Source organism: Podarcis gaigeae (assembly GCF_964106915.1).
Source record: "Podarcis gaigeae genome assembly, chromosome: 1".
Classification (NCBI taxonomy): Eukaryota; Metazoa; Chordata; class Lepidosauria; order Squamata; family Lacertidae; genus Podarcis; species Podarcis gaigeae.
Window position 1 is genome coordinate 70,733,764 of NC_139678.1, and position 26,122 is coordinate 70,759,885.

At 38.9% G+C, this 26,122-nt stretch overlaps 1 protein-coding gene across 1 annotated transcript in view; it reads left to right on the plus strand.

Moving 5' to 3' along the window:
* The window catches only part of PDE3B (phosphodiesterase 3B), a 57,300-nt gene that overhangs the window by 19,767 nt on the left and 11,411 nt on the right, over positions 1-26,122 (plus strand). The window contains exons 2-9 of the mRNA XM_083704647.1: positions 12,580-12,630; positions 17,124-17,372; positions 17,905-18,044; positions 19,982-20,088; positions 21,593-21,797; positions 22,343-22,419; positions 23,270-23,370; positions 24,989-25,126. Coding sequence (XP_083560773.1) covers positions 12,580-12,630; positions 17,124-17,372; positions 17,905-18,044; positions 19,982-20,088; positions 21,593-21,797; positions 22,343-22,419; positions 23,270-23,370; positions 24,989-25,126 — 1,068 coding nt within the window. The remainder of the gene's footprint in view (positions 1-12,579; positions 12,631-17,123; positions 17,373-17,904; positions 18,045-19,981; positions 20,089-21,592; positions 21,798-22,342; positions 22,420-23,269; positions 23,371-24,988; positions 25,127-26,122) is intronic.

A 26,122-nucleotide genomic window follows, 5' to 3' on the forward strand; every position in this document is an offset into this window, starting at 1 on the left:
TTCCAGCTCCTGGTTCCTCTTTAGTAGGTCCTGCGCCCCCGCAGCTGGCTCCGCTGCCCCGGCGCCTCCAGTCTGGCTCATGTTTCCACTGCTTGCACACAAGTAACAGCAGAGACTCTCGGATTGCTGTAATGGTTGTTAGGGGTTACTTGTGCGTAACCTTACTTCAGTTCAGTTAGTTTGCCTGCCCCAACCATGCCCAGGGTCGGAGCTCGCCCTCCGTGACCTGTTAGTCACTTGCAGAATCCGAGAGTGGGCGTCTCTTGAACCTCTTCCAGCATAAAAGCTGTTTGACCCCGAGTCTCCTCCTGTGTTCTCTGCGCGGAACGTGTCTGCGCAAGTAAGGGGAAGGCAGGGGCGTCCCAGCGCTCTCTCCACTATCGTCGGGGGAAGGGTCTTGGAGCCCTGTCACCAATTCCTCCATCTCCTTCTCTTCTCTATGGGTGTTACGTTGAAATCCTTCCCTCCCTGCTCGTCCCCTCTCCGGCATCCCTGGGTGGCCCTGCCTCCGTTTCTCGTTCTGATGGCAGTTCCCTGACAGTATGTATGTATGTATGTATGTATGGGCTTGATTTTTTAAAAAAACTTGCTTGCTCTCCAGTACCTATGTTAGTCAGTTTTGATTTGCAAAACAGAAAGAACACACTTTTGTGAATGCTTGACTTTCTGCTTACCTGGAGTCATTTCTTGCAGGCAAACTGTTTATTAATGACTTCAAATGGCATCAGCTGGGTATCACATATATATTTGATTTTTATGCTTATTTCCACTAAAATGTGACTCATTTTGTTATTTATTAAACTTAGATGTGCATGCAAGAGGTACTAGGTAAAGACTGAAAAGAGGAGGTTAGGGGTATGAGCCATTACAGTGTGAGGGAAAGACCCCTCTTCTAGCAATAGCAATTATTTCCTTTAGAGGAAGTTTTATTTATAATTTAGAGCAAATTTGTAGTCATTGGTTTGTGTTAACTTTAAAATTATTTAATTTTGTTTGTCTCCCAGTAGATATTTCTTTTCCATATTTTCACACTTGTTCTTGTGGTTAGAGATGTCTTTTCAAATATATGCATAGTTTTGTTTAGTTATGTTTTGAAGAAAGGTTTTAATTTGATGTAATGAAAAAATAAATAGGAACATCAAAATACTGGTATGAAAGAATCGAGGAGAACTTTTAAAATGATAGTCAGGGGTTAAATTCTGCATTTCAGTGTCTTTTGAGTAAAACAGGATGTAGTGACTTTACTGTCAGACTTCTGGTGTGAGTGCAAACAGATGAGGAAATGCTAGGGCTGGCACTCCAGTATGGGCTGTTGTCTAGGAAACTGTTTGCGTCATTCCACCCAGCAATTAGCCTACAGTGCTTTTATTTTTGATAGTGTAGTAAGCTGAACTTGACTGTAACAAAGAAAAGGCTGATAGTACTGTTGCAGTTCTGAAGATATAGCTTTTGTGGGAAATGGTAATAAAATAAATATTAAAAACATAATAGAATTTTATATCCATTAATAATGAAAACTAAGTTATTAATTTATTAACGAAAATGTTTTTTTCTGATCCATTTTTAGATCAATTATTAAGACTTTTTGTTGAAACCATAACAAAATTAAAAAGCAGTTTAAAATACTATATTGAAAATACATATTGTTACTAGTTCTAATTTGCATATAGTGTGATACATTTTTCATGTTCAAATGAATTATACATTGCTGTGGTATGAAAATGGGAAAGTCCATATTTGCATTTTTAAAATGCAAATTCATAGTCTGATGGTGCAATTACATATATCTTTATGCAAAATTAATTTCCCACTGTGTAGCGAGGTGCTTACTCCTAGTAAATGTGTCTAGGATTGCAATTTGACATAAATATCTACTTATTTGAACTTATAAGGTTGTGTGTAGCACAAGTTTGAATTTGTCTGAACCACCCAGCTGTACTGTAGCATGTGGGCAAATGTTACAACTGAAAAACTAATCGTTTTTGCGTAGGTACAGAAGTAGTAAGTATAGAGACAGGACTTCTTTTTCCACCAGCACATCCTATGTTCAGAATGATGGAAGAAACTAAAGATGGCCTATCTAGGAAGCACTCTGCTTACATTAATAATGGAACTGATGGATCCAGATTCAAGGTCCCTGCTATAAAAGAGAACTTTGCCATAAGATGAGTCTGATAGATCAGGCCAGTAGCCCATCTAGTCTAGCATGCTGTTCACAGTGACCAACCAGAAACCTGTAAGGAAACACAAGCTGGACCTGTGCACAAGAGCACGCTGCTCTCTGCTTTCCAGCATCTGGTATTTAGAAGCATTACTGTGCTGACTGTTGAGACAGAGCATAGCTATCATGGCTAGTTGCCATTGATACCCTTTTCCTCTTTTAAAGCCATCCCAGTTGGTGACATCAGTACCTCCTGTGGAAGCATGTTTCATACTTTAACTGTGTGCTGTGTGAAGAAGTAGCCATAAGCCTCCGCTATCTGTGGTGCACTTGTGCTACTTGATGTATGTTTCCCAAGCTACGGTACTTAGGTTTCTTACCTTGCTGAATCAGTGTTGGGATAGGAGAGTTTCAACAGCTGGTTCTCTCCGGTGTGTTCCACTGAAGCTGGCTTGGCTAATTGCTACTGGGCTGATGTAGTAGTTACTTCACTCTACAGAACCTGTCTTTGTTGGAGGAAAAGTGTGTATATGTGGAAGTTGTTCAGACCTAGCACTATAAAAAGTATTGCTGGTTTTTCAATAAATGGTAAATGAGGAGCTAAAAGAAAATGGCTGGTTTTGTTTTGTTTTTTTTAAAAAAAAACTTAGAAAATGAAGACCTAGTTCTTTGTATTATTAATATTAGAAAAGTTGCTGTGAAACATTTAAACAGTTTAACTACTTAGGAAAAAGCTTTTAAAGTATTCATGTTTTTGTATTTCTTTTCATCAAAATGTAGCCAAATCTGACTCTTCTTTCATTTGTACAAATAGAAATTTTGCATTGAAAGTTTCTAAGAAACTGCTGGTGTCAGCTGGAGGTGTATCAGAAAGCTTGGGTGATTATCTGTGGAGACTGACTAGATCTGCTCCTGCAACTTGTCATGCTGAGTAGTGACACTTTCTACTTTTTTAGGAGGGGGATAATATTTGAGTATGTTTCTCTCTCAGTTTCTCATTGTTAAATGAAATAGAATTTTGGAAATAAACATTTTTTGCTATTTCAACTTAATTTATTGATTTAAATTAAGCATTATTAAATATCAAGAGCGCACAGAAAATACACCAAATAACTAAGTGCATGCACATTGTAAATACCTATAAGATACAAAAGCCTGTATAGTCAAAACCCATAGGGTTCAATGACGGCTAGGATTGCCAAAGTCATTTCCCCCAAAACCCTGCCCCCTTTCCATCTCCAACTGATTGATTGATTGATTGATTGATTGCCATGTGTGTAAAGCTGAATGCACACAAGTTAAATGTGCACGGTTGTGGGCTTACTGTACTATAAACTGACAAAGAGGAATTTGAGATACACTTTGAGTGGGCAAGCGGAGACTTCCAGATCTCATCCTCCCCCTTCAAAGACATTGACCAAAAAAAGGTATCTTGATCTGCTGTGGAAAAGCATTGAAAGATGTGCCAGATGCTCCTCGAAAGGGAGAACCTTCCACAACTTGGGGCCACCGCCTTCTCCCGCATTACCGCTCTTTGATCTTTAGATGGTGCTGCTGCTTTTTTGTGATGAAACCATGTTCTGTCTTTATAATGATACTGAAAAGGCCACTTCCTTTACTACAGAAACACTTCTGCAGTTGTATGGAATTTTAAAACATGCTTGTTACAAAAAAAAAGAATCTTAGACAAATACCAAAACTGTTATCAGTGAAACCAGGAAAGAAATATCATACATTATAACTTGACATCTGAAAAAACTTGCTGTCTTTCAAACACTGTCTTTCCTTGCTTTCAGTTGCGTTTTCAGTAGGCTTAGTGAGCTAATTCCGATAGGTTTTAATCATTATGAAGCCACATCATTCAGTAAATGGCTAGCTACTACAGATCTGGTTTCAGTTCACCTCTTGTTCCAGATAGCCATTTGAAATGCGAAACTTCATTCTTTACATGGTCCTGTGATTTGTCTAGAGCTGATTAATGTCACCTGATCAAGCAAATGAGTCCAGTAAATGCTTAGACACTGTTTTTTTTAGTAGAGCTGTTAGGGTTATGTAAAGAAATTCAGAAATCTAATTAATCTGTAAAGAGACAAAAGTATTACAAGCTTCACATTTGGCTATTGTATGACATTAGGAAAGAATGTAGTCCTTTTTTAAAAAAACTTATCCATTATAAATCTTTGTAACATGAGCATTTCAGACAAAGCTTCTGTCTCAATAGATTTCTTCATCTTCATGGAGTCATGGGACTGTATCCTAAGGATTCTAATTGTGAGCCAACCAGAATTTGACCATCATCCTGATTTCGGCTTCATTTATGAAATTGTAGCTCATCTCTGATGTCATTGTAAAAGATTTCTTCAGTTGCTTTACTTTTTTTCCAACACATGACATTTCATGTTTGTTTGTTTGTTTGTTTGTTTGTTTTTAAAAAATGCATCAGCAGTTATAATATTTTAATTGAAATACATGCTTCCTTACATTGCAATTCTGCACATATATACTCAGAAATAAGCACCTTTAAATTCAGTGGGACTTACTTCCAGGTATAGAATTGCAACCTTAGAGGTTCATAGAATAGCAGCCTTAAATTGACTGCTGTTTGTCATTCTATATTTTTCTATATTCTATTTTTTTCTGCCACCCTCCTACTTTTTCATGCTCTCCTATTTCTGTACCATTCCATAAATTCCCTTCTCATCACCACCAATATTGTTATTCCACATTTTTATTGGAACCAGTTATGAAATTTACAGAAGGGTCTGGTTGAAATTAAATCTTTTTCCACCCAGATTTTTTTTACATTATTGCAAAGCAATTTCTCAGGAGGTTGGGAAAGGAAGAATTTATTTGTGCTTTATAATGTGTGTGAATCAATTTGTCCGCTGACAGTTACATTTTCATCTGTGGGTATTTGTAATTTTACATTCAGTACTTTTCCTTCAATATATGGTCAGAGAATCATAGAATTGTCCACTTTAAATATGAAAAGAGTTTCCACGCTTGGTGAGATAGTGACATAAAAGTACTGTGGTATTAAGATTGTTATTGAGAGGGCAAGCAATGGGAGAAATGCCTTCAGCACACAGCTGTGGAAGCTGCTTGAAATTTTCAATTCCAGGGGAAATTAACATGTTTGATTTTTTTCTGTATTGGTGGACTGCTAGTCAATACCACTTGGAGTAAGTGATGCAGGCTTTGACACTTGGAGTAAGTGATGCAGGCTTTGACACATGGAGTAAGTGATGCAGGCTCCCAAGTGTTGTGGTTTTAACATTCAGAGCCCTATCATCCATAGATAATTTATCGGTAGCCATTAGCTGCAGTAGCTAAATGGAACCTCCAGGTTCAGAAAAATACTGCCTCTAAATATCAATTGTTGGGTGTAGTGGGAAGGGCTACTGTTTTGTGTCTTGCTTGTAGGCTTTCTGGCCCTGTTAGAAACAAGATGCCGGACTTGATAGACCTGTGGTCTGATTCAGCAGGGTTCTTGTGATGTCCCATAAAGCAAAGTGTTTAGATGAACAGCTGGAGGAGACTTTTGAGAGTCCCATGGACTGCAAGATGATCAAACCTATCCATTCTTAAGGAAATCAGCCTTAAATACTCACTGGAAGAACAGATCCTGAAGCTGAGGCTCCAATACTTTGGCCACCTCATGAGAAGAGAAGACTCCCTGGAAAAGACCCTGATGTTGGGAAAGATTGAGGGCACAAGGAGAAGGGGACGACAGAGGATGGTTGGACAGTGTTCTCGAAGCTACAAACATGAGTTTGACCAAGCTGCGGGAGGCAGTGGAAGACAGGAGTGCCTGGCGTGCTCTGGTCCATAGGGTCACGAAGAGTCGGACACGACTAAACAACAACAACAAATGTCTAGAAAATATCTACGTTTAAGTTAATAGGTATACAAGGTATTGAATCTATGCATGACTTTCTTTTCTAACAAAGCAAATGGAACAAAATACTCCCTCCCCCCAAAGTGGCTATTTTATAAATCTATCTTTTGAAATTATTAAACATTGTCAAATCCAGGGCATTTTTTCTGGTAGACCTCTCCCGAATGCAGTACAGGCATCTCTGCCAAGCCACCTCTTCTTCCCTATTCTGAGACTTACTTTAAAAAAAGTGGAGGAAGGAAGGAACAGCATCCTGTACACTCAGGATACTATTGTTAACCAGCAAGGTGGACCTTGTGGTGGTGCCCCAGGGAGGAGCTTTTCTAAATTGGGGCTGGGGTTCCTAAAGTAGTCTGTGCGATTGAGAGGGGTATGCATGTGTGATTTGTGTAAGAAAAGGAGAGGTGTATTTGTGGTATGTGTCTAATGGAGGGAGGGTGATATCTATATGTTGTGTCTGTGCAGGTTAGAGAGCAGGAAGTATGTATGCTTTCTAAGTTTCTAATTTTATTTAATTATTTAATCAATTTTCTTGAGACTCTCCTTCAGCTGTTATTTTTATAAGTGTTATTTCTAGAAGAACAGTCTTTTTATCTGTCTCCAGTTCATTTTTGTTTACAGAGTCTCTTCAGATAGTGTTATAATATCTAGATCCTGTCTGGAGCCCCAGACCTAAAATGTTTGCATAATTTGGGTATTGTTGGGTGATTTATTAATGCTTTTTTGGATATACCGTTGTATATGAGCCAGACTGGCTTCTTTCCCAGACTGCACCATTGGCATCTCTTTTGCTTAGATGACCTGCTTCTGTTAAAAATTTTAAAAATCTGTAAACATAAACATTGCTACTGTTTCAGCAATGCTTTTTAAAAAGAATTTTGAATCTACATTTCATTAATGGTAGTGACAGAATCACTTAACATACACTTAGTTACATTTAGAACCCTTTCAGGAGCTATAACCAGTCTGTATGCTTTCCTGCTTCTGAGCACAAGGAGGCAGCCGTTTCTGTTAAAAATTCCAAAATCCTTACTGAAGCAGTATCTTCTTTATTAGGCCAACCAAAATGTTACAAAATGGAATGTAAGCTTTTGAGTTCCCAGAACTCTTTATCAAGCTAGACGGTAAAATGTGCAGAGGGAAGGAAGCCATCCATCCTTGCCTACAACTGGTAGATGGAATGTGGGAGGAGTTAGCAGATGTTCAAGTGACCCTCTTTCACCTGTTTAGCAAGTTTCTGATTGCAAAGAAGCCTCCAGAGAAGGAGAAGAACACAAAGGCTGATCCTTCATTTCTGCAAATATAAAGGTTTTCCTTACAGTCCCCCACCCCCTGCAATTTCCCTGTCTACACAATGCATGAAGGTATTTACTGTTTCTAAAATCCATCATAGACACATTTGAGCTTATTTCCTCTATCTCAGGGTAACTTTATCTGAAAACAATGCTACTTCTTTGTTATTGATTCCCATCCTTTTGTTTCTAGAACAAATGGAAGTAGTGTTCCAGTTCATAAAATACCAGTTCACCAGCCAATCTTACTTACAGTAGGTCAGACAATTAAAATAATTTTAGCCAGTTTCTGGAATTGCCCAACATAACAGTTTGGCTTTGCAGAAATGGCGGGACAACTGTCAGACCCAACACTGTACCTTTTTCATTTGCAGCTATGCATGGTATAAAAGCTAGAGAAGGAAATATTTCATAGTAACTTAAAAGCTTTGTGTCTTTAGAAGGTAGAAATTCTTCATAAAATATGGGTAACAATACAATAATCTTCTTGTTGCCTCTCTTCTTATTCTCAAAAATATGTTGAAAAAGATTTCTGATTTCAAGTTGCTATGGCGTTAGTATCTTTGTTTAGTTAATTTTGTGCTAAGTTGCTATGGAAATATTTATTTACTGAGTTAGTGCCAGTGTCAAACAGATGCTGCTAGCAAGTACAAATCATGTTTTAATCAATAAAATACCCAAACTATTCCTAGTCTTGAAGATGGAAAAAATAATGTAGCAAAATACTTTTATTTGTGTTTTTCATAGCACATACTTTTTACATTAAAAACATTATTATTAGGGTTCCACATTGTTAATGTTACAAACTCATGCTTATCTTGCAGGTGTTGCCTTATTTGTGAAAAAATGTATATGATCCATGTGTTACTTTACTAGATACATTCACCATAACTGCATGTCTCTGGTTTTAGTACCTATTTTCAAACATACTTACCGTATTTTTTGCCCTATAGGACGCACTTTTTCCCCTCCAAAAATGAAGGGGAAATGTGTGTGTGTCCTATGGGACGAATGCAGGCTTTCGCTGAAGCCTGGAGAGCGAGAGGGGTCGGTGCAACTCCTGCGGGCTCCGAAGCCTTGCGGATAGCTGCCTGCAGCCCGAAGCCCGGGGAGTGCGGCACTGTGCGTGGCTTAGGGCAGCTATCCGCAAGCCTGTGGCACCCGGCGGGAGTTGCCCTAAGCCCGGGGTGCACAGCGGGCTACAGCGCCGCGCTCCCCAGGCTTCGGATAGCAAATGCTGATCAAATCTTCAGTTGAGTATTTCAGATCTGAACCATTTCCAAATATTTAGTTGTATGTAGACAGCAGCCTTGAGGAATTATAGTTATTGGGTAACACATCTAAACTACATGTCACCTTTGAGTAGGGATGAACTGAGCAGCCTAATTCTGTCGCACTTCATTCTTGTAAATATTCAAGGGTTCCTTAATTGTATTGTATGCATTTTGATTGTACTGTTAACATAAAATATGCTTTCAGTGCATTAATCTAAAAATAGGCATTTTATGTAAAATAAAAATTTATGTATGCACCAAAACTGTGTTAAAATCTGGAAAAGTGTTTAATCCAACTGGGAGTTGCATTCCAATCTTCAAAGAAGTTTGGGAGCATCTGATTGGGTTGTCCTTTTAAAAGTGGAAAAAGCAAATTCTTCCCCCATCCCTCATTTTGAGTAACTATACATAGAACAGTTTTAAAGTTTTTGCCTCTCTTCCCTGTCACATGCCTCCTCATACATAACTACTCGTATATACTAAATCTTTTTTTAAAAGACCCTCTGTAACATTCAGAATACATATCCTACACCAGTGAAATTCAGAAGAGAATACAAATTAAATTAGGAAGAAATGACTACTAATTGGTGTGCTAAGAGGTCAGGGAGAACAAAATAGGGAAATAGTTGGTGGTACACGTGTGGCGCTGTGGTCTAAACCACTGAGGCTTGCCAATCAAAGGGTCGGCAGTTCGAATCCCCGCGACCGGGTGAGCTCCCATTGCTCGGTTCCGGCTCCTGCCAACCTAGCAGTTCGAAAGCACACCAAAAAGTGCAAGTAGATTAATAGGTACCGCTCCAGCGGGAAGGTAGACAGTGATTTTGTGCACTGCTCTGGTGTTGGTGTTCTGTTGCACCAGAAGCAGCTTAGCCATGCTAGCCACATGACCCAGAAAAACTTTCTGCAGAGCAGACAAACGCCGGTTCCCTCGGCCTGTAAAGTGAGATGAGTGCCGCAACCCCAGAGTCGTTCACAGCTGGACTTAACCGTCAGGGGTCTGTTTACCTTTACCTTTACTGCTAGAGAGAGGCATTCCAGGACCTAAGAGTGAGAAATTCATCTACCTCTTGGGCAGAGCTCTAGAGATACCACCACACCTGGGACAGAGCTCTGCTCTCTGCCCAATTCAGCCTCCTTTGCAGTAGCACATAAGTAGACATTTAGGCTTATTTTTTAGTTTAAATAAGTTTATAATGTAATTCTTATTGTCCCTTTTATCTCCCAGACCATTTTATTTTCTTAAATTGTGACCCTGTTGAGGAAAGAGGGCAGGATTCAACTCACAAGTTCTGGCAGTGCAAGCCCTGTGCAAGCGTTTGCATTTGTGCAAACATGGTTTGCCTCCCAGTGTCCCCTCCCTTCCAAAAAAAATTGGCTGTGGGAGAGTCCCCATTATTTGTGGTTGCTGCTAGCCTTCCCCCTTCTCCAAGTAATCTAGCACCCATGGAAGACCTGACAGAGGGTTGAGGTCTTATCTCTGACATTTCACTGATCTAGAGTGCTACAACCTCACACTTGTACCAAGTGCCTTTGATAATGAAGTTCACTGATGTCAGAGAGATGTCCTCAAATGGGTTGTAGCATCCTCCAGCAATGGAAGGCAAAATCCCTGGTCAACATTAAGTTAAACTGGCTCTCCATAACACACTTTCTTTCCACCCTTTCTCCTTAGGGAAAAAGGTTCCAAAGTCAGCTTGATGGCTTAAAGCCTGTATTTCATTAATCTATGCATGTTTGCATTTTACTCCGCCTGTTAGTATTTCAGTTCACTCAGTTAGGTCAGCAGCAGCCTCAGCATCTTTTCTTTAAACGTTCTTCTGCAAGACTTTTGCAGGGCTGCCACATGAAGTGGATTGGATCTTAATGCCTCTGGTGTGGATTCCAGCAAACAATAATGGTGACAAAGGACCTTGCTTTTATTTATTTATTTATTTTTATTAGAATTATAAACCACCCTTCATCAAAATATCTCAGGGCTTTGTTCCTGTGTAATCTTCTTGGCATGGAGTCCATATTATTAGTTTGTATGAAGGAGGTAGAAGGAGCAAAAATTTTGCTGAATGGCATGCAACATTGCTGGACCTATTTGTATCTTGCTCAGTAGCTATAACCTAAAAAAATAAAATGCTTTCCATACAGTCAAAGGCAGTCTCTTGGACTTGCCGATCAGAAGGTCGATGGTTCGAATCGCTTTTGGTCTGAAAGTGAGATGAGCACCGCAACCCCATAGTCGCCTTTGACTGGACTATACCGTCTGGGAGGGGGGTCCTTTACTAATGTTACAATAGTGAATGATACTCAGTACTGTGCATTGAATCTGCTGCTCTGCATTAAAAAATGCTTCTCTTAAGATTTTAGATTTGAGTGCCACCTTGTGGAATGTTGTAAAATGTTAAAAGAATATTTCTGAACACATCCTTGAGCCTTACTAATTGAAACTCATCCAACATAACAGGACTAGACAGTGCTCTGGGCACCTCTCAAGATTCATCTGCTGTAACAGTGGAGTCAGGGTCCCAGTGGATGCAAGCAATTTGATCCTCAAAAAGCTTTGCAAACAACTCACAGGGAGCTACCATCTGTTCTGTCATCTCCTTCAGGCCAGACTATAAAAGGTTCCACAATACCTGGAAAGGCTCTGTTGGACAACTCAAATGAGAATGCATTAGAGGCAGCAAAGTATGCCTTATTTGCTGCCTTCACTGCCACTAGGTAGGCATGATGATGAGCCCTCACCAGTGTTCAGTTACATTCAACTAGAGTTTTCCTTCATCTGGATTTGAGTCATCTCTTAACTTGTCTGTGGGACGCAGGTGGCGCTGTGGGTTAAAGCCTCAGCGCCTAGGACTTGCCGATCGAAAGGTCGGCGGTTCGAATCCCTGCGGCGGGGTGCGCTCCCGCTGCTCGGTCCCAGCGCCTGCCAACCTAGCAGTTCGAAAGCACCTCCAGGTGCAAGTAGATAAATAGGGACCGCTTACCAGCGGGAAGGTAAACGGCGTTTCCGTGTGCGGCTCTGGCTCGCCAGATGCAGCGATGTCACGCTGGCCACGTGACCCGGAAGTGTCTCCGGACAGCGCTGGCCCCTGGCCTCTTAAGTGAGATGGGCGCACAACCCCAGAGTCTGTCAAGACTGGCCCGTACGGGCAGGGGTACCTTTACCTTTACCTTTTAACTTGTCTAGGCTAAATCATAGTGGAATGACTTGCATCTTAAAGTGAGATATATTCTCTTCACCTGACTAGTGATTATTAGCACTAAATATTTTTTGAAAATCCAAGTGTATTCATGTTGACATTTTTTTCAACAATTTATACTGTAATTTTTAATATAGTTTGGAATTTTAAGTAATTAAGTATTATATGAAATCAAATGATCCATGCAGCAGAAGTTTAAAAGGAGCTGTGTAGGTCGATTTAGGTAGTATCCCTTTATCCGGTTGGAGGAAGACATTCTGGACTGTTTCCTTCAGTATGGGCAAATAGATGAGGGAACTTTATGAGCACAGTGCTTGGATTCTCTTCCTAGGGCTGCAGGATGCAGGGGATTTCCCTCCCTCATGCAGCAGCTTTTTGGAAGTGTCCTAAGGTGATTGCCTCTTGCTAAATTGGGGCCTGTATCTTTTGATGGGTTAGAAGTATCTTAATTATAGCTACAATTTGTATTCTAATACTTGAAAGCTTGGTTTGGCACATTAAATAGGGAAACTCACAAGAAGAGGAATAATAATACTGCTACTAGTACATAATTAAGTTTCAATAACTGCTAAGCAGATTTAAGTGCATTACGTACAGTTCCTTTTTCACTTGGTATGCTTATTGGAATGTAACTACAGCAACTGAATGCTATACTGTTAATCTAGTCATTTTGAAATAAATAATAGATAGATAGTAACAAGTGTTCTATTTGCAAAATATTTATTGTTTGTTTATAACTTCCTGTTTTGTTGTCTTACAGATGATCCTTTGGGACTGGGACTTAAAGCAGTGGTATAAACCTCATTATCAGGTCAGTATATCTAAATATAACCAGTATATGATATTGCACAATCAAGTCTTTGGGTAGCATACCTTTCCCCTCCCCTCTCTCCCCCCTCATGTGTTCCAATTAATTAATAACTTCCTTGATTGAGCAAGCCATAATTTACTGCTCCATCCAAACCAAGAAACTGGTGTGGTGATTCTCTAAACAGTGATTTTACACTGACTTTCAAAAGTTTCACATTGGTTCTTAGGTGTAGCTGGAGCCTCTAAACTGAACTGCTATAGTTCCTGCACTTTCTCTGGCAAGGCTGCTTGAACTGCATCTCTGAATTTGCTCTGCATTTTCATTTTATCTGTTCTCACCTCTGCTATTTCATGTAGAAGCATTTTGTGATTTATTTATGTCAACTCTTCCAGGCACTCATCCTCATAAAACTCTCTTCTCTCTTTCTTCTGTTATTATTCTTCTAAGTACATTGACCGTTACAGTCTCTCTCTCTTCCAGAATGTGCAGACATTTCTGACAATCCAGAAAATGTGTTGGTCCTTCCCTTTTTCACCTAAGCCTAGCATCCAGCCTCAAAGATCTAAGTGGTTAGAGACTGGAAGCTGGCAGTTGCCCTTGGCATCCATTAGCTATCTCTCCTAGAGGTTACCAGAACATAGACAACAGAAGCAAGTCCAGATAAGCGTTTAGCTAGGTGTGCAGCTGATGGAAGGTACTCCATGCCACTGAGGCCACTCAAGCCTCAAGAGAGAATAATGGATACAGAAGTACCCCTAAGCTTTGTGCTTGCTCCTTCAGAGGGCATGTAAACCCATCCAGAGCAGACATTAATCTGGGATGGGAGAAGTTATAATCTCCCCTAGGATTACCAAATGCAAAAGAGAAGAGGGTTCCTACATCTCTAATTGCTGAGCAGGATTTCGGCAGGTGCAGCTTTTCATGAAAGCAGCATAGATTTGCATTCAAATAAAAAGAGCAGGAGAGTTCTTTTGTCATATACTTGCCCAAGCAATAAGCAGGTAAGCTATATTTTAAGGAGGTGCATAAGATCCATGCCAAAAAAACAGTAGTTTTGACTCAAAAATCAAAGTCTCTCTTCTAACTTGGCAGTAGAGTAGAGCTTCTGCAAATTGTACTAAAGGCCCCTGACACAGGACTTGGCTGTATGTTGTAGGAAACTTAGCTATGAAAAAGATGTGATGGCATAAACTGATTTAGAAATGGTTATTTGTATATGATATATAGCCAGATAAGTCTGGGCTTCCCAGGGCAGGTCTGGGTTTGTCCTAGCCTATTTACATTCAGTGTCTGGTGTGAGATGGTAATGCTCTCTTGCCTCTCACAACATTTGACACAGGTGGGCTTTTCATCTGTCCAATAGAGATATTACATTTAACTCACAAGGAATTAATGTACTAGGAATAAAATAAGTTATAGAAGTTATTACACTCCTCTCACCCAGGACCACATCTCTGATCCAATAAATTGTCTCCAACCCCGTGTGTGTGTGTGTGTGTGTGTGTGTGTGTTGAGAGATCCATGCACATATCTGGTGTGTCGTTTTACTTTCCCCCTGCTTCGAACACAAAGATGGGAGTGAATATTTATAGACTATAGGCCCAGAATAAGGTAAACTTACTTGTTAATTAGTCCCTAATTCCAGGGTTTGGCTGCAACCTTTGATCCTGATCAGAGACCCGAAGAACAGTTGAATTAAGAACTGTCATCCCACACTCATAAGGCAGGGCATTAAGGTGATGTACGTAGGCCAGCTGTTTCACCATAATAATTATGTAATGTTTAAAATGTTTAAAGAGGTAGAACTAGTACTGTACTAAGATTTAAAAGAAAAATCAGTCTGTATCTTTTGTTTTCCCCAGAAGCAAACGTCAAGGCAATCATTAGTTTGTAGTTTCAGGATCATGTAGAGATGCACATAGGCAGGCCTACAATGGGCATAATCGTACATTAGAAAAAGGGAATATTGAGTCCTATCTGCATCTTCTTCATCCAGGAGAACATAATGAACAACAAAAGGAATATAGAGAGTTGGAGAGCCTTAGACCAGGCTAGCAGATAACCATTCATCTGGGTGCCTGGGGTGAATGAAAATTCCCTCTGGGCAACCAGCCAGACAACTCATTTTTGTGAACACTAGCCTTCTTAGAAGGGAGAGAGAGGATCCCAATATACATCCTTCAGAGTAGAACTTTACTTAAAATAATTTCACCCCCCCCCCCCCAGATTAGAGCATGGGGCTAATTCTTCCTCCCTCCCTGGAATAGGAGGAAGGACAACCCAGAACAAATGTTGAAATTCCCTCTTCGTGCTCTTCTTGCAAACATCTGTCTCAAGAGACAGTGGAGTGCGCCTCTGGGGGTGAAGTAAAACCTCTGAGTTAGCAGCACCAAAGTGACCTCCCTCGGGCACAAGCCTGGGCAGTGTGTATGGAGGTCCTGGGCTGCTCAGACGAAAAGGCCTTGTTGATGTGGTCCAAAGGAAAGGAAAGCAAGCCATTTAGAAATAGAAGGTACAAAGTTTGTTGAAGAATGGAGTAAATTTGTGACATATATTGAAAGTAATTGTAGAAATTTAAAAACTACAGTAGGCTTAACATAAATCTTGTGACGTGTACATAATTGGAACAGAAACTGTAAGAGTAGAAGTATACCAAGAAAACCGCAACGGGATAGGAAGGAAGTCAAGGCGTGATTCAACGCAATGTAAATAAGATGATGTTACCAAAGAATGATTGTTAAGAGTGTTTGTTTTAGTTTTTGACTGTTTGTTTTGGTTTGTTTTCTGTTTAACTGAAAATCTCAAAAAAGAAAAAAAGAAAAAAAGAAATAGTTTGGCTGCAGGAATTGCTGGAATGGGGTGTACAATGTGCCACCCAACCGTCTTAGGGACTCTGAATTTGGACAGGGTTTATTCCTTAGCCATTTCTTCCAAAGGTGTCCCACAAGGCAGCAGAGGTTTAGGATCAGAGTTTTCCTGTTCCTAAATGGGTTTTCTTCCCACGTTGACGGGTCTCATCTGCCCCTCTCTTCCTCTACAGCACATGCAGAAACTGCCTTTTTGACCATTGGACCCACTATTGGTCTTGTCCACTCAATCTGCCGGAGGCTGTCTTTGCATGTAGGGGAAGCCCCAATCTCACCGAGGGTTTGAGAACCATCATCTCCTCTCACCTGGTTTAGCTGCCATTCAAAGCCATTTCCCAGGGTGTGGCTGCTTTTGCATTCTGGCAGGTTTTAGGAGCCACAGGTGAGAGCTCAGTGCAGAGTGGGGACCAAAGGTGGACAAACTATCCCAGAAGGAATAATGTGTCCCCCACCAGAGGTACTACCTCTCCCCTAACACCTGATGCACCCCAATTCCCTCTTTTACACAAAAGAGGAGCCCTACCTCTTTTGGCTACCATAGTTATTTGTGGCTTTCCTCTCTTTATTCTGGAAAGGAGATGATCTCTGCTCTGCTGTCTTGAAGGCTGGCTGGATTTGAGTGTGTTTTTCTGACTTTATTCTAGCCACCTGTGGTGTGGATTAGGTTGAAGAAGAGATGAGAAAGAATGCAAATCAAGCTAGCCACTCTGTGTTTGCTATACTAGCTGTTTCCTTCCTGTATTCTGTCCCTCTAACCAACTCAGTCATAGCATTTAGAAAGGTTGAGCCTTCCCCTCCAGAAAGTGAAACCACTATGTACTCTGCCTTCTGCATAGAGCGCGGCTTTAAAATGGCTCTTTTTGAAAGGCTACGCAGTGGGGCTGCCTCTCTTCTACCCCTTTCTTTTTCAGAAATAGGAAGGAAACACTTCTGTATTCTGCACTTCTGAAAGCTGTACTCTAGGCTTGATGGACCTTGTAGAGGCAGTTGTGCTTGGCTTGCCTGCTCCTGTTCTTTCTCTTTCACTCTCCCTCTGTAATGCAGTTTTGCAATTTTGCACCAGAGAGACACTATGGAAGCATCAGGCTTGGGCTCTTTTTTCCTCCTAGACATAAAGACTCAGTTTGAAAAGGCGAAAGAGAGGCTCCAAGTAGAACTGCACAGACAATTCAGTGCTAGAGGTAATACCCCCTTGTCACAGACTAGTTGGACTCAGAGGAATGGTGGGAAGAACCAGCTGGGGAGCCCCCAAGGAAAGAAAGCTCAGAGTCTGGTATTATTTCAACAAAGAACAGCAGGAGATTTGTTAACTCTTTTACGTAATAAGCCTGCATGTATTGCATGGAAACTGCAGGTTATTCACCCTTTCTTCAATCTATGTTTGGAGAAAGGAATAAATGGTACAATTTGAAATTATTTTTCTGCTAAATTGTAAATAAATGACCTTACATCAAATGGTCTGTATTAATTAATATTACAGAATACTTAGATGAGCATTATTATTCAGTTTAATTTGCATTTTACTGAAATCCACATCTCAATTTCTTTTAATATTTTGATAAATTGACCTTACAATAACAAAAGCCTTTTGTTGTTGATAGCTAACAGCATGATTCTCTGTTCTAGAATGCTTGCAGTGGAACCGGAATTGATTTTTCTGTACTAAATGAGACTCGCAACATGATGACTGACCTTCTGAATGATCCAGTCCTTCCTCCACATGTGATTTCTTCTCTCCGAAACATCAATAGCTTGATAAGCGCTTTTGCAGGCTCATGCAGGCCAAAGGCTAACATGTTTACCCCCTTTCCGGGCTTTTATCCCTGTCCAGAAATGGAAGACTCATCTGAAAGAGGGGACCGTAAACTGCATAAGGTCAATATATATATATATATCAGAATACCTCTAAGTGCAATTTCCCACATATGGTAATTTTCCTATTCTTCTAGTGTGAATTATAGTTAATTCTATCCAAACTGACAAATTTCTATTCCTTTTAGATGCTAGGTTACAAAAAAATTAATTTATTGAGACACTGAACAATATTATGTATTCTTCCAGCTCAGCCAAGCAGTGTCAGAGGCTTCACTACCAAAAGTTCATTATACTATAGAATTATTATTATTATTATTATTATTATTATTATTATTATCATGAACCGTTCCTTTAGGAAACATAGGTAGCAATACAAATGGTACAAAAGAGCTAGACACTTATCAAGGAATCAGCTGTTATTTTTCTATATAGCTGTTTAAAATTAAATCAGTTCAGCCAATTATAATATAGATTAATACACTTAATTTAAACTGAGCAATACTTATATTTAGTAAAAGTGTATATTACCACAGAAGTGTGGAAGAGAGCTATTTTATCAGAAAAATGTAAACTTTATCAACTTGTTCAACAGGGGCTAAACAGCCGAAATAGCTTACCAACACCACAGTTAAGGCGGAGTTCAGGAACTTTGGTCTCACTGCCCATGGAACCATCTTCTAGGTGGGAACGCAATAATGGCAAAAGATTGCATCATGAGTATAATTCTTCAAGGTAAATATTTTATCACTATAGAATTCACAGTATTCTGAGGTATTTCTTAAGTGCTGAAATTAAAAGTTGAGTTGGGATCGGAAAAAGGACAGACAAGATGTTTTTCAGATAAAATATTTTCAATTGAATTAATCTTCTGTAAGTGCTGCAATCAAATGTTTAAAACTAATAAAGTATGCTTGTATAGCTTTGTTCATCCAGGATATTTGAAGTATGGCACTTGGATATGCAGTTAATATTTGATGACAACCACTAATTCTGAACTTAAGATTCTAAAGGATATTACGATGAAAGATAAATTGAAACATTCTGTATAGTCACCATTTATGAGATAGTGAAAGAAGATCCACCCATCCATCTCTCTCTTGGGCTGAAACATAGGAAAGTAATATAACAGGAGTGGCTGACAATAACACACTGCTCTATGTTTATTAATCATCACAGATTTATTGGTTTTCTGCTTGTTTGGTATTGTAGTTAGTAACTAGATCAGTTTTTACACTTTTTTCAAATACTACAGCAGATAATAATTTGTTCCTAACCTTGAGAACCAAATATACTGTATAGGAGAAGTTCTTTTCTTCATTGATCATTCTGTATTATTTTTATGGTTTTTTTTTTTGGTTTTTTTTTTTGCACTTACAAATTTTGTTCTACACCACCCTGGTATTTTATATGAGGGATGGTTTATAAATATTTTTATAAATAAAAAAATTAAGGGAAGGAAATTGCTGTTTGAGGTTTATGCAAAATGTATTTAAAAATTGCTTTCTCCACCCAGAAAATAAAATAGCAGGCTCTGAATGCTTCCGGGATTAGACATCATGGATATTAAATATTGTGCTGTGTATGTATCTTCAAGCTTTCAAACAGCAGATGGCATGCTTTAGCAACATAAGTGTCAGTTTATAGTCAGTTATCAAAGGTGAAAAGTACTGAGCATAGAAATTAAAAGTATATTTCCTTAATGCTATGTAGCATTACATTTGAATAAAGCACCAATAGCATTGATCAAGATCTTGCTAAATATGCAATGGAATAACCTATTCACCAGATTTTTCAACTGAAAGAACAATTTAGACTGTAGTTCTAAACCCTGGTTGGCACTGGAGGGGCTTGATGGAGTGCCACATCCACAGCAGCACTGCTAGCATTGCCCAGGGAGGAAGGTGCAGGGTTGAAATGGGAGGGGGGAAATAGCCATTTACTGGATTAGGCCTGTTGCCATCATGTAGGTAGCAGGGCTGACTCAGGGTCCAGTAGATGCTGTGCCAGCCCTGTCCCCAAAGTGTTCCATCTTGGGGTTTCCACTGAGTACTCTCAATGACATTTCTGCTCCATCTAAACTCCTTCCAAAACAGTAGACCAGGTGTTTGGACTGTTCTGCCCATTTCTTTTCTGAAAGAGTGCTACTGCAGATTAAAATAATCTTCTTTAGCAGGAGGAAGCTGATGCAAATACGTTAATGTCATATTTCACATTTTTATGGGATGACCTGCTAAAAGTGGCATTAAGTTCTGGTGTTGCTCATGTTAAATCCTTTAGATAAAACTTTATTCTAGTTGGAGCATTCTGTTACCAGAGTATCACTCCTGGTAACTCTGGAGAGCTGGATGACAATGTTTTCAGTGTATCTGACATTTCAGGTTTATGTGATTGCCATCTTAGATACTTGGCAATCTTTCTGTTGAAAATTTTAAGTATGTTTTTAAAGAAGACTTATGCAGGTTAAGATCACTAATTTTTTGAAGGCTTCCTCCTAATTTTAAGTGCTCTTTATTATAGCTGTTGATTATGTACTTGCATCTAGAGATCCTTGTTCACAGGGTGCATTTAACTCTAATTTTGCTTTGATTGTTTACATTTTAATTAGAAGATTAAAATATGTGTACCTACCTTTTATTGAGTATAATAATACTTTTTCTGTTTTGAATTAGCCAAGGATCTTATCCAAATGGGCCTTTCAACATGAACCTGTTGACAATACCAAAACAAAGATCATCTTCAGTGACCCTGACTCATAATACAGGCTCCAGACGAGCTGGTAGGATAAAAGCATATTACTACTTTAGAATTATCTATATTTTGTGATAGATAATTTGTGAAAGTGTATCTGGAGCAATTTGATTTTTTAAAAATAACAGCACTATATATCTTACATAAGATTATTTCATTTTGTTAAGATTTTCATAAGCATGCTATCATTAAGCATCTACCTAGTTGCTTGTTCATATATGATATTGCATGTTTTACAAATGACTTGGAGACACTGGATATCATCATCTAAACTAATAGCAAACTCATAATATTATAAACCGCCTTGTGATCCTCAGATGAAGAGTGGTATAGAAATTTAATAAATAAATATTAATAGATAAAATTATCCAAGTGCCCATTCTTGTGTAGCCAAATGTCACTGCTCATGAACAAGAGGGAGGTATCAGCATGTTTGGTAAAACCCCAAGGTTTGCAGAAGTATGCAAAATACCATGAATGGGAAAACAGCCCCTCCAACAGCAAAGTTAGGAATTAGCAGTCAACATGGAATGCTGATTGTGTTGGGAAGGTGAGAGGGCAAAACACTGGATGAGAGTGGGGAGTGGAATGTAGTACTAGAGAAAAGGGCATGGCCAATTGGCTGGAACGCTGAACAAGAAGACTTCACACTGCAACATTTTGTTGAAGGTCTCACTTGTATAATATCTGTCCTGCATATTACAAATAATGACAGTTATCCAGAAACCTATGTTACCAATTGCATACCAGGCTGGAGTAGGGTTGACCCACATTGTGTAGCAAGCAACTACAAATCAATTGAGCAGCCAAAGTTGAAATTCTGCTTACCGTTCTGGTTACCACACCTCAAAAATTATATTGTAGAGCTGGAAAAGGTGCAGAAAACTGCAATCAAAATTATCAAGGAACTGGAGCAATCCATCTAAGAAAGAAGTTTGCAGTGTTTGTGCATTTTTAGTTTAGCAAGAAGGGCTAGTAAGAGAAGACATGATAGAGGTGTATAAATTATGCCTGGTGTAAGTTTTCTCTCTTACTGTACTAGAACCAGGGGTTATTGAATGAATGTCGGAAGATGCAGTGCAGACTAAATACATGCTATTTTACACAGTGCACAATTCAGCTACAAACTTTTTTACCGCAAGATGTGATGGCCACCAGCTTGAGCAGCTTTAAAGGTGAATTACGGTAGTCTGATTCATGGAGGATAAGGCTTTGAATACCAGTTGCTGGTGATTAGAAGCAGGAAACGTGTCCTGCATTTGGGCTTCTCATAGACATCTGCTTCACCCCTATAAGAAGAGAATCTAAGTTTTTTGGTTAAGCAATAGCCAATGGAGAGATTCTGCAGCATATTACTTCCAGTGTATGTGTGATTCTGTTATTTGCAAGAGCTATGAGATAAGATACATTTTCATTTTTGTCTGTCATCTTTTATTTTCTGGAAAATTTAAGGCACTGTTCTTAAATATGCACAAGTTGCACTTTAAGATATATTTATGACTTCCAACATTTTATGCCTCTGTTTCCTTTAGGAACTTCTCCAAATCTAAGTCCTGTGGCCTCAACAAGTAATGGATTTCTGTCAAGTGTGTACCACCGGTCACCTGTAGAATTTCCTGATACTGCTGATTTCCTTACTAAGTCAACCGTTAATATGCATAAATCTGTGGGATGCACAGTTAGTCCTTCAGATTATCAGCAACAACTTAGAACATCTTCGCATTATACATGTAGTAGGTAATGCTCTCTTTTTATTTAATCAGTGATTCATGTGTGCGAATACCAACATCAGAATAAAATTTCTTATCATATTCTGTCTTGGATATTTGGTAGAAGACTGAGAGGGGCCATTATTTCCTAATTGCTTCTTAAGTACTCTTTTATCTGAATTCTTGAGTTGTGCTCTCCCCGCTCTCAATATTTTGCATTTTGGGGCTGTTTTCCATCATGATGATCCTATATATTAGCAGCTAGCTGTAAGAGAAAAAATTGCATGACTGCTCTTTATGAAACTTCCTGTTTTGTAGACATTTGTACCTATATACTATCTGTGAATCTGTGTGGGGCACTGACACTTGGAAAAAAAATAGTAGTAAAGAGTCTTGGACCTCTAAGCCTTCTTCTTGGATACAGCTAAAATTGCATGATTGTGAACACTGTATACAAGCTGCTTCAATGATATTCTATCAGTGGTTTAATGGATGTTTGTGTACACAAGACTTAAGAAAAGTATTCAAAAATAGTTAATAGAAATTAGAAATAACTGCTTTATTTTTCTTAAGTTGCGGACGACAGATATTCAAGTCTGTTGCAGCCTCATTATCTGAATGTGCTACAGAACATCAGAGTCAAAAATCAGGTGGGATTATAAATTACACCTATAATTTATATTTGTTTCATCCCCCCCAAAAAAAATGGACTTGCAATGAGAGTAAATATTCCAGATGTGTTGAAATAGTGAACTTGACTTCAAACAGATATGAAAATTGTGTGCAAATATTCTTATCTAGTTTGCCACAACTTTAGCCATACTTAAATAAATACAGCTACACATGTCTGAAGTAAGCCAACCATTTTATGTAGTTCTTCAAAGCATTTTTATCTTGCTCTTTAGTCAAAAGAAGTTCCCAGAGCAACTTACAGATGTCATTATTTCCACATTTCTAGAATGACAAAGTAAATATTTTTCCTTGTTTTCTTGTATTAGAAGCAAGGATGGTTGACATGTAATGGTGTTTGCTATATATTGTTATGATATAATTAATAATTTAAAAAAAAATGGCAATCCAAGTGCTTGTAGCATGCTTACAATCTAAAAGCATGAAACTAAAGGGAGTGGCATTGGGAAGGATGAAGAGAAAAGCAAACTTAGCTATAGAATACTTGTAATGAAAAGCTGGAATGGAAGTATTCCAAGGAGTGCAGGAGCCTAAAGTTGCCAGTCTTTCAGCAGAGCACATAGAGTGGATCTCTCACTCTCTCCTATAGGCTAATGGAATAGCTCCTATAGCTGGGAGTTCAGGGAGGAACTGATGAAGCTGGTCTTTAAACTGTGGTTGAGACTTAATAAGAACAATTTTTAAAATTCATTTGATCCCATCTATGAGCTGCTTCCCCCCCCCCCAAAAAAAAAACAAATAAAGCAATATGAAATTTTTGTTGTTAAATTTACTTACATTAAACTCACTGTATTGTTTACATTTCTTAAGGTGAAGATGCAAATAATTATATTTCAAAAGACTCTGCTCACCTTATAGAGAAAAAGCAGGATGATACAGAAAATCACAGTCATCAAATGGATCAAACTAATGTAAGCATATCATTGCAGTAATACCGTAGTGATGCAATTCATGTTTTTAATAGAGATGTACTATTTTATTGCAACGTGCTATATTTAATTTGTTTTATAACATTAATGCTTCACATACAATATTCTGAACAGGTCTAGAATTAACTTTCAAAATGTGAAAACTTCATAAAAACATGGGTTAAGTGCATGATAAATATAGGATTCAGAACATAAAGTAGCTTTTTATTTTCTACATTCCAATACCCAACAGGTGGAGATGTGACTTCTCCAAGTGATCACCAGGCACAACCAAAATCATGGTTGAGACCTGCTGTTTTTATTATAATACTTGGTTTGTTTTAAACATATTTTATGCAGCAATAAAACTGCTAACCAGGGTCCAGCATGGTTTCACATTGGATGGGGGACTGTGTGTTGAGATTCCTGCACTGCAAGGGGTTGGAGTAGATTACCCATGCAGTCCCTTTCAATCAATGGTTGGTTTTTCTGTGTTTTAAGTGATTCTTGTTTTCATATGTAAGCTGACTTGAGTCCCGTTAGGGGGATACGTGGGGTATCAAATAATCTTCTTCTTCTTCTTCTTCTTCTCCTCCTCCTCCTCCTCCTCCTGATTTCATCAACAATTATTGTTAGATCTCTGAGCTCTTCCAAACTCTACACATATTATATCATTGATGCCCCGTATAGGCACTTTTCTACAGCAATAGTATATTATCTGCTTATGTTTTGTTGATGGAGCAAATACTTTTTTTTTTTGGCCCTTCTCCACAGTTCTGCTCCAGCAGAAACCCAGGATGGTGACAGGAAGACAGCTGTGTTCATGAGGTTCCTATTGGGCCTGCTGTGGTACAGTCCCCCCTTTCTAACCTGTGCCCATTAGGGAGGATTGTATGTAGCAAGTGAAAAGGGAAGACTTAGCTCCACATCCATCTCACATTCCAGTTTAAGCAGAGGCGAGTGGAAATAGAGATACACTCATACCAGAAGTCAACATGATCAAGAAGTACAATTTCCTTTTAAGTATATGATAGTTATCTTCCCATAAAATCATTAATGATGTTGTTTTACACAAATATCAGTATCTGCAAAGAAGTACTAGTTCTTGTAACATATTAGTCTTTGCCCTAGCATTGCTAACATAGGCAAAGATCACTGTTGGACAGTTAGTCCTCATTTGGCAGTGGTGTCTGAATCATGGATATGAGCATGAGGGTATAGCCAGAGATCTTGGGCAGTTGCTCCTGCACAGCAAGTAATCATTCTGTGGTTGTTAAAAACCCAGTGCTTCAGATTACATAAATTTGTCCCAGAGTATCAGGAGGCAACCACCTTGCTGAATCTAGGCCGGTCTGGATTTGGTCAGTGCCTGCATGGTTGTTTATATGGGCACCACATGTATTCTCCCTTGGATGATGGAAGATAGGTGGGATATACAAGTTGCTAAATAAATCCTATTTTGTATACACTATCTTACCTAGTCTGATCAAGTTTAGCAATGTCCAATCATATGCAAAGTGATTACATTAACCAGCCTCAGAAGATTGTGGACTTATTTAAATATAAAACTAAATACATATAATAAATTAGTATTTTTATATGTTATACTTTTCTTATACAGATGGAGACAGCTCCTTCATTAGAACTGATTCTAACAGAAGACCATGATTCATTAATGGAGAAGATGAACAATTGGAATTTCCAAATATTTGATCTTGTTGAAAAAATGGGAGACAAATCTGGAAGAATCCTTAGTCAGGTTGGTTGTTCCTAGATATATGTCATATGTTACACACGAACACCTTCTAGGCTTTGTATGTGCTATTATAGAATTATGCTATTTTTCTAAGCTTACATGTTCAATGTAGGAAATGTTGTTTTGCAGTTAGAGAACTTTGGAATACCCCAAAGTGGGGAGGGACAAACCTGTCCCGTAGCAACCCTACTTTTAAGCCTTGATTAAAAAAGAAAGTAGAGAGCCCTCTTCATGCATTCTGGAACTGTGTATAGTAAACATTCAGCTTCCTATACTTGTGAAGACGAGATTTATTTATTTGTTTGTTTGGCACTGTTTTCAAAAAATTACATCAAAGCAACATACAAGAAGAAAGAACATACAAGGAAGAAATCACATGTGGAGGAATCTAAAGGTTACCAGAGCAGGTTACCCCAGTTTGTTTTCTGGGGTGAAATCCTAAAAAAAGCTCAATAACTTCATTCCTAAAAAAAGTCAACAACTTCAGTTAGCCCTTCGGTCGGCCCCCACAGCCCTTCACTTCATCGAATCTTTGAAAAAAGTTTGGACACCACTGAGATAGGGGCATAGCTAGGCCCCCAGCCCAAGCTGATCAAAAGCACTCTGCATCACTGAAACTTTTATCAACAATGTAGTGGATGCAGAATGAAACAAGGGGATGGCAGAGCAAACAGATTCATCTCTGCTGTTCTCCCCTCACCATATACTTCCTAGTCACAGCTCCAGATTGCCTTAAGAGAGCTCTGGTCAGCAGTGAACTTCATTAATGTTCATGTAGATGTTGTGCCATACTGTAGTCAGGAGCTTAGAAAATGGAGTGGGAGCTGCCAGAGGAGATTCAACGCAATGTTTAAAATATAAATAGTTGCATGTAAGCCTAATAAATATCACACATTCTTGTGAATTATACACAGAATTCTTTTAGAGAGCAGGAATTAGATGGTTTTTACTAATTAATAACTAAACCTCTTTGGTTAGGAAACCTCAATAATTGGTTAG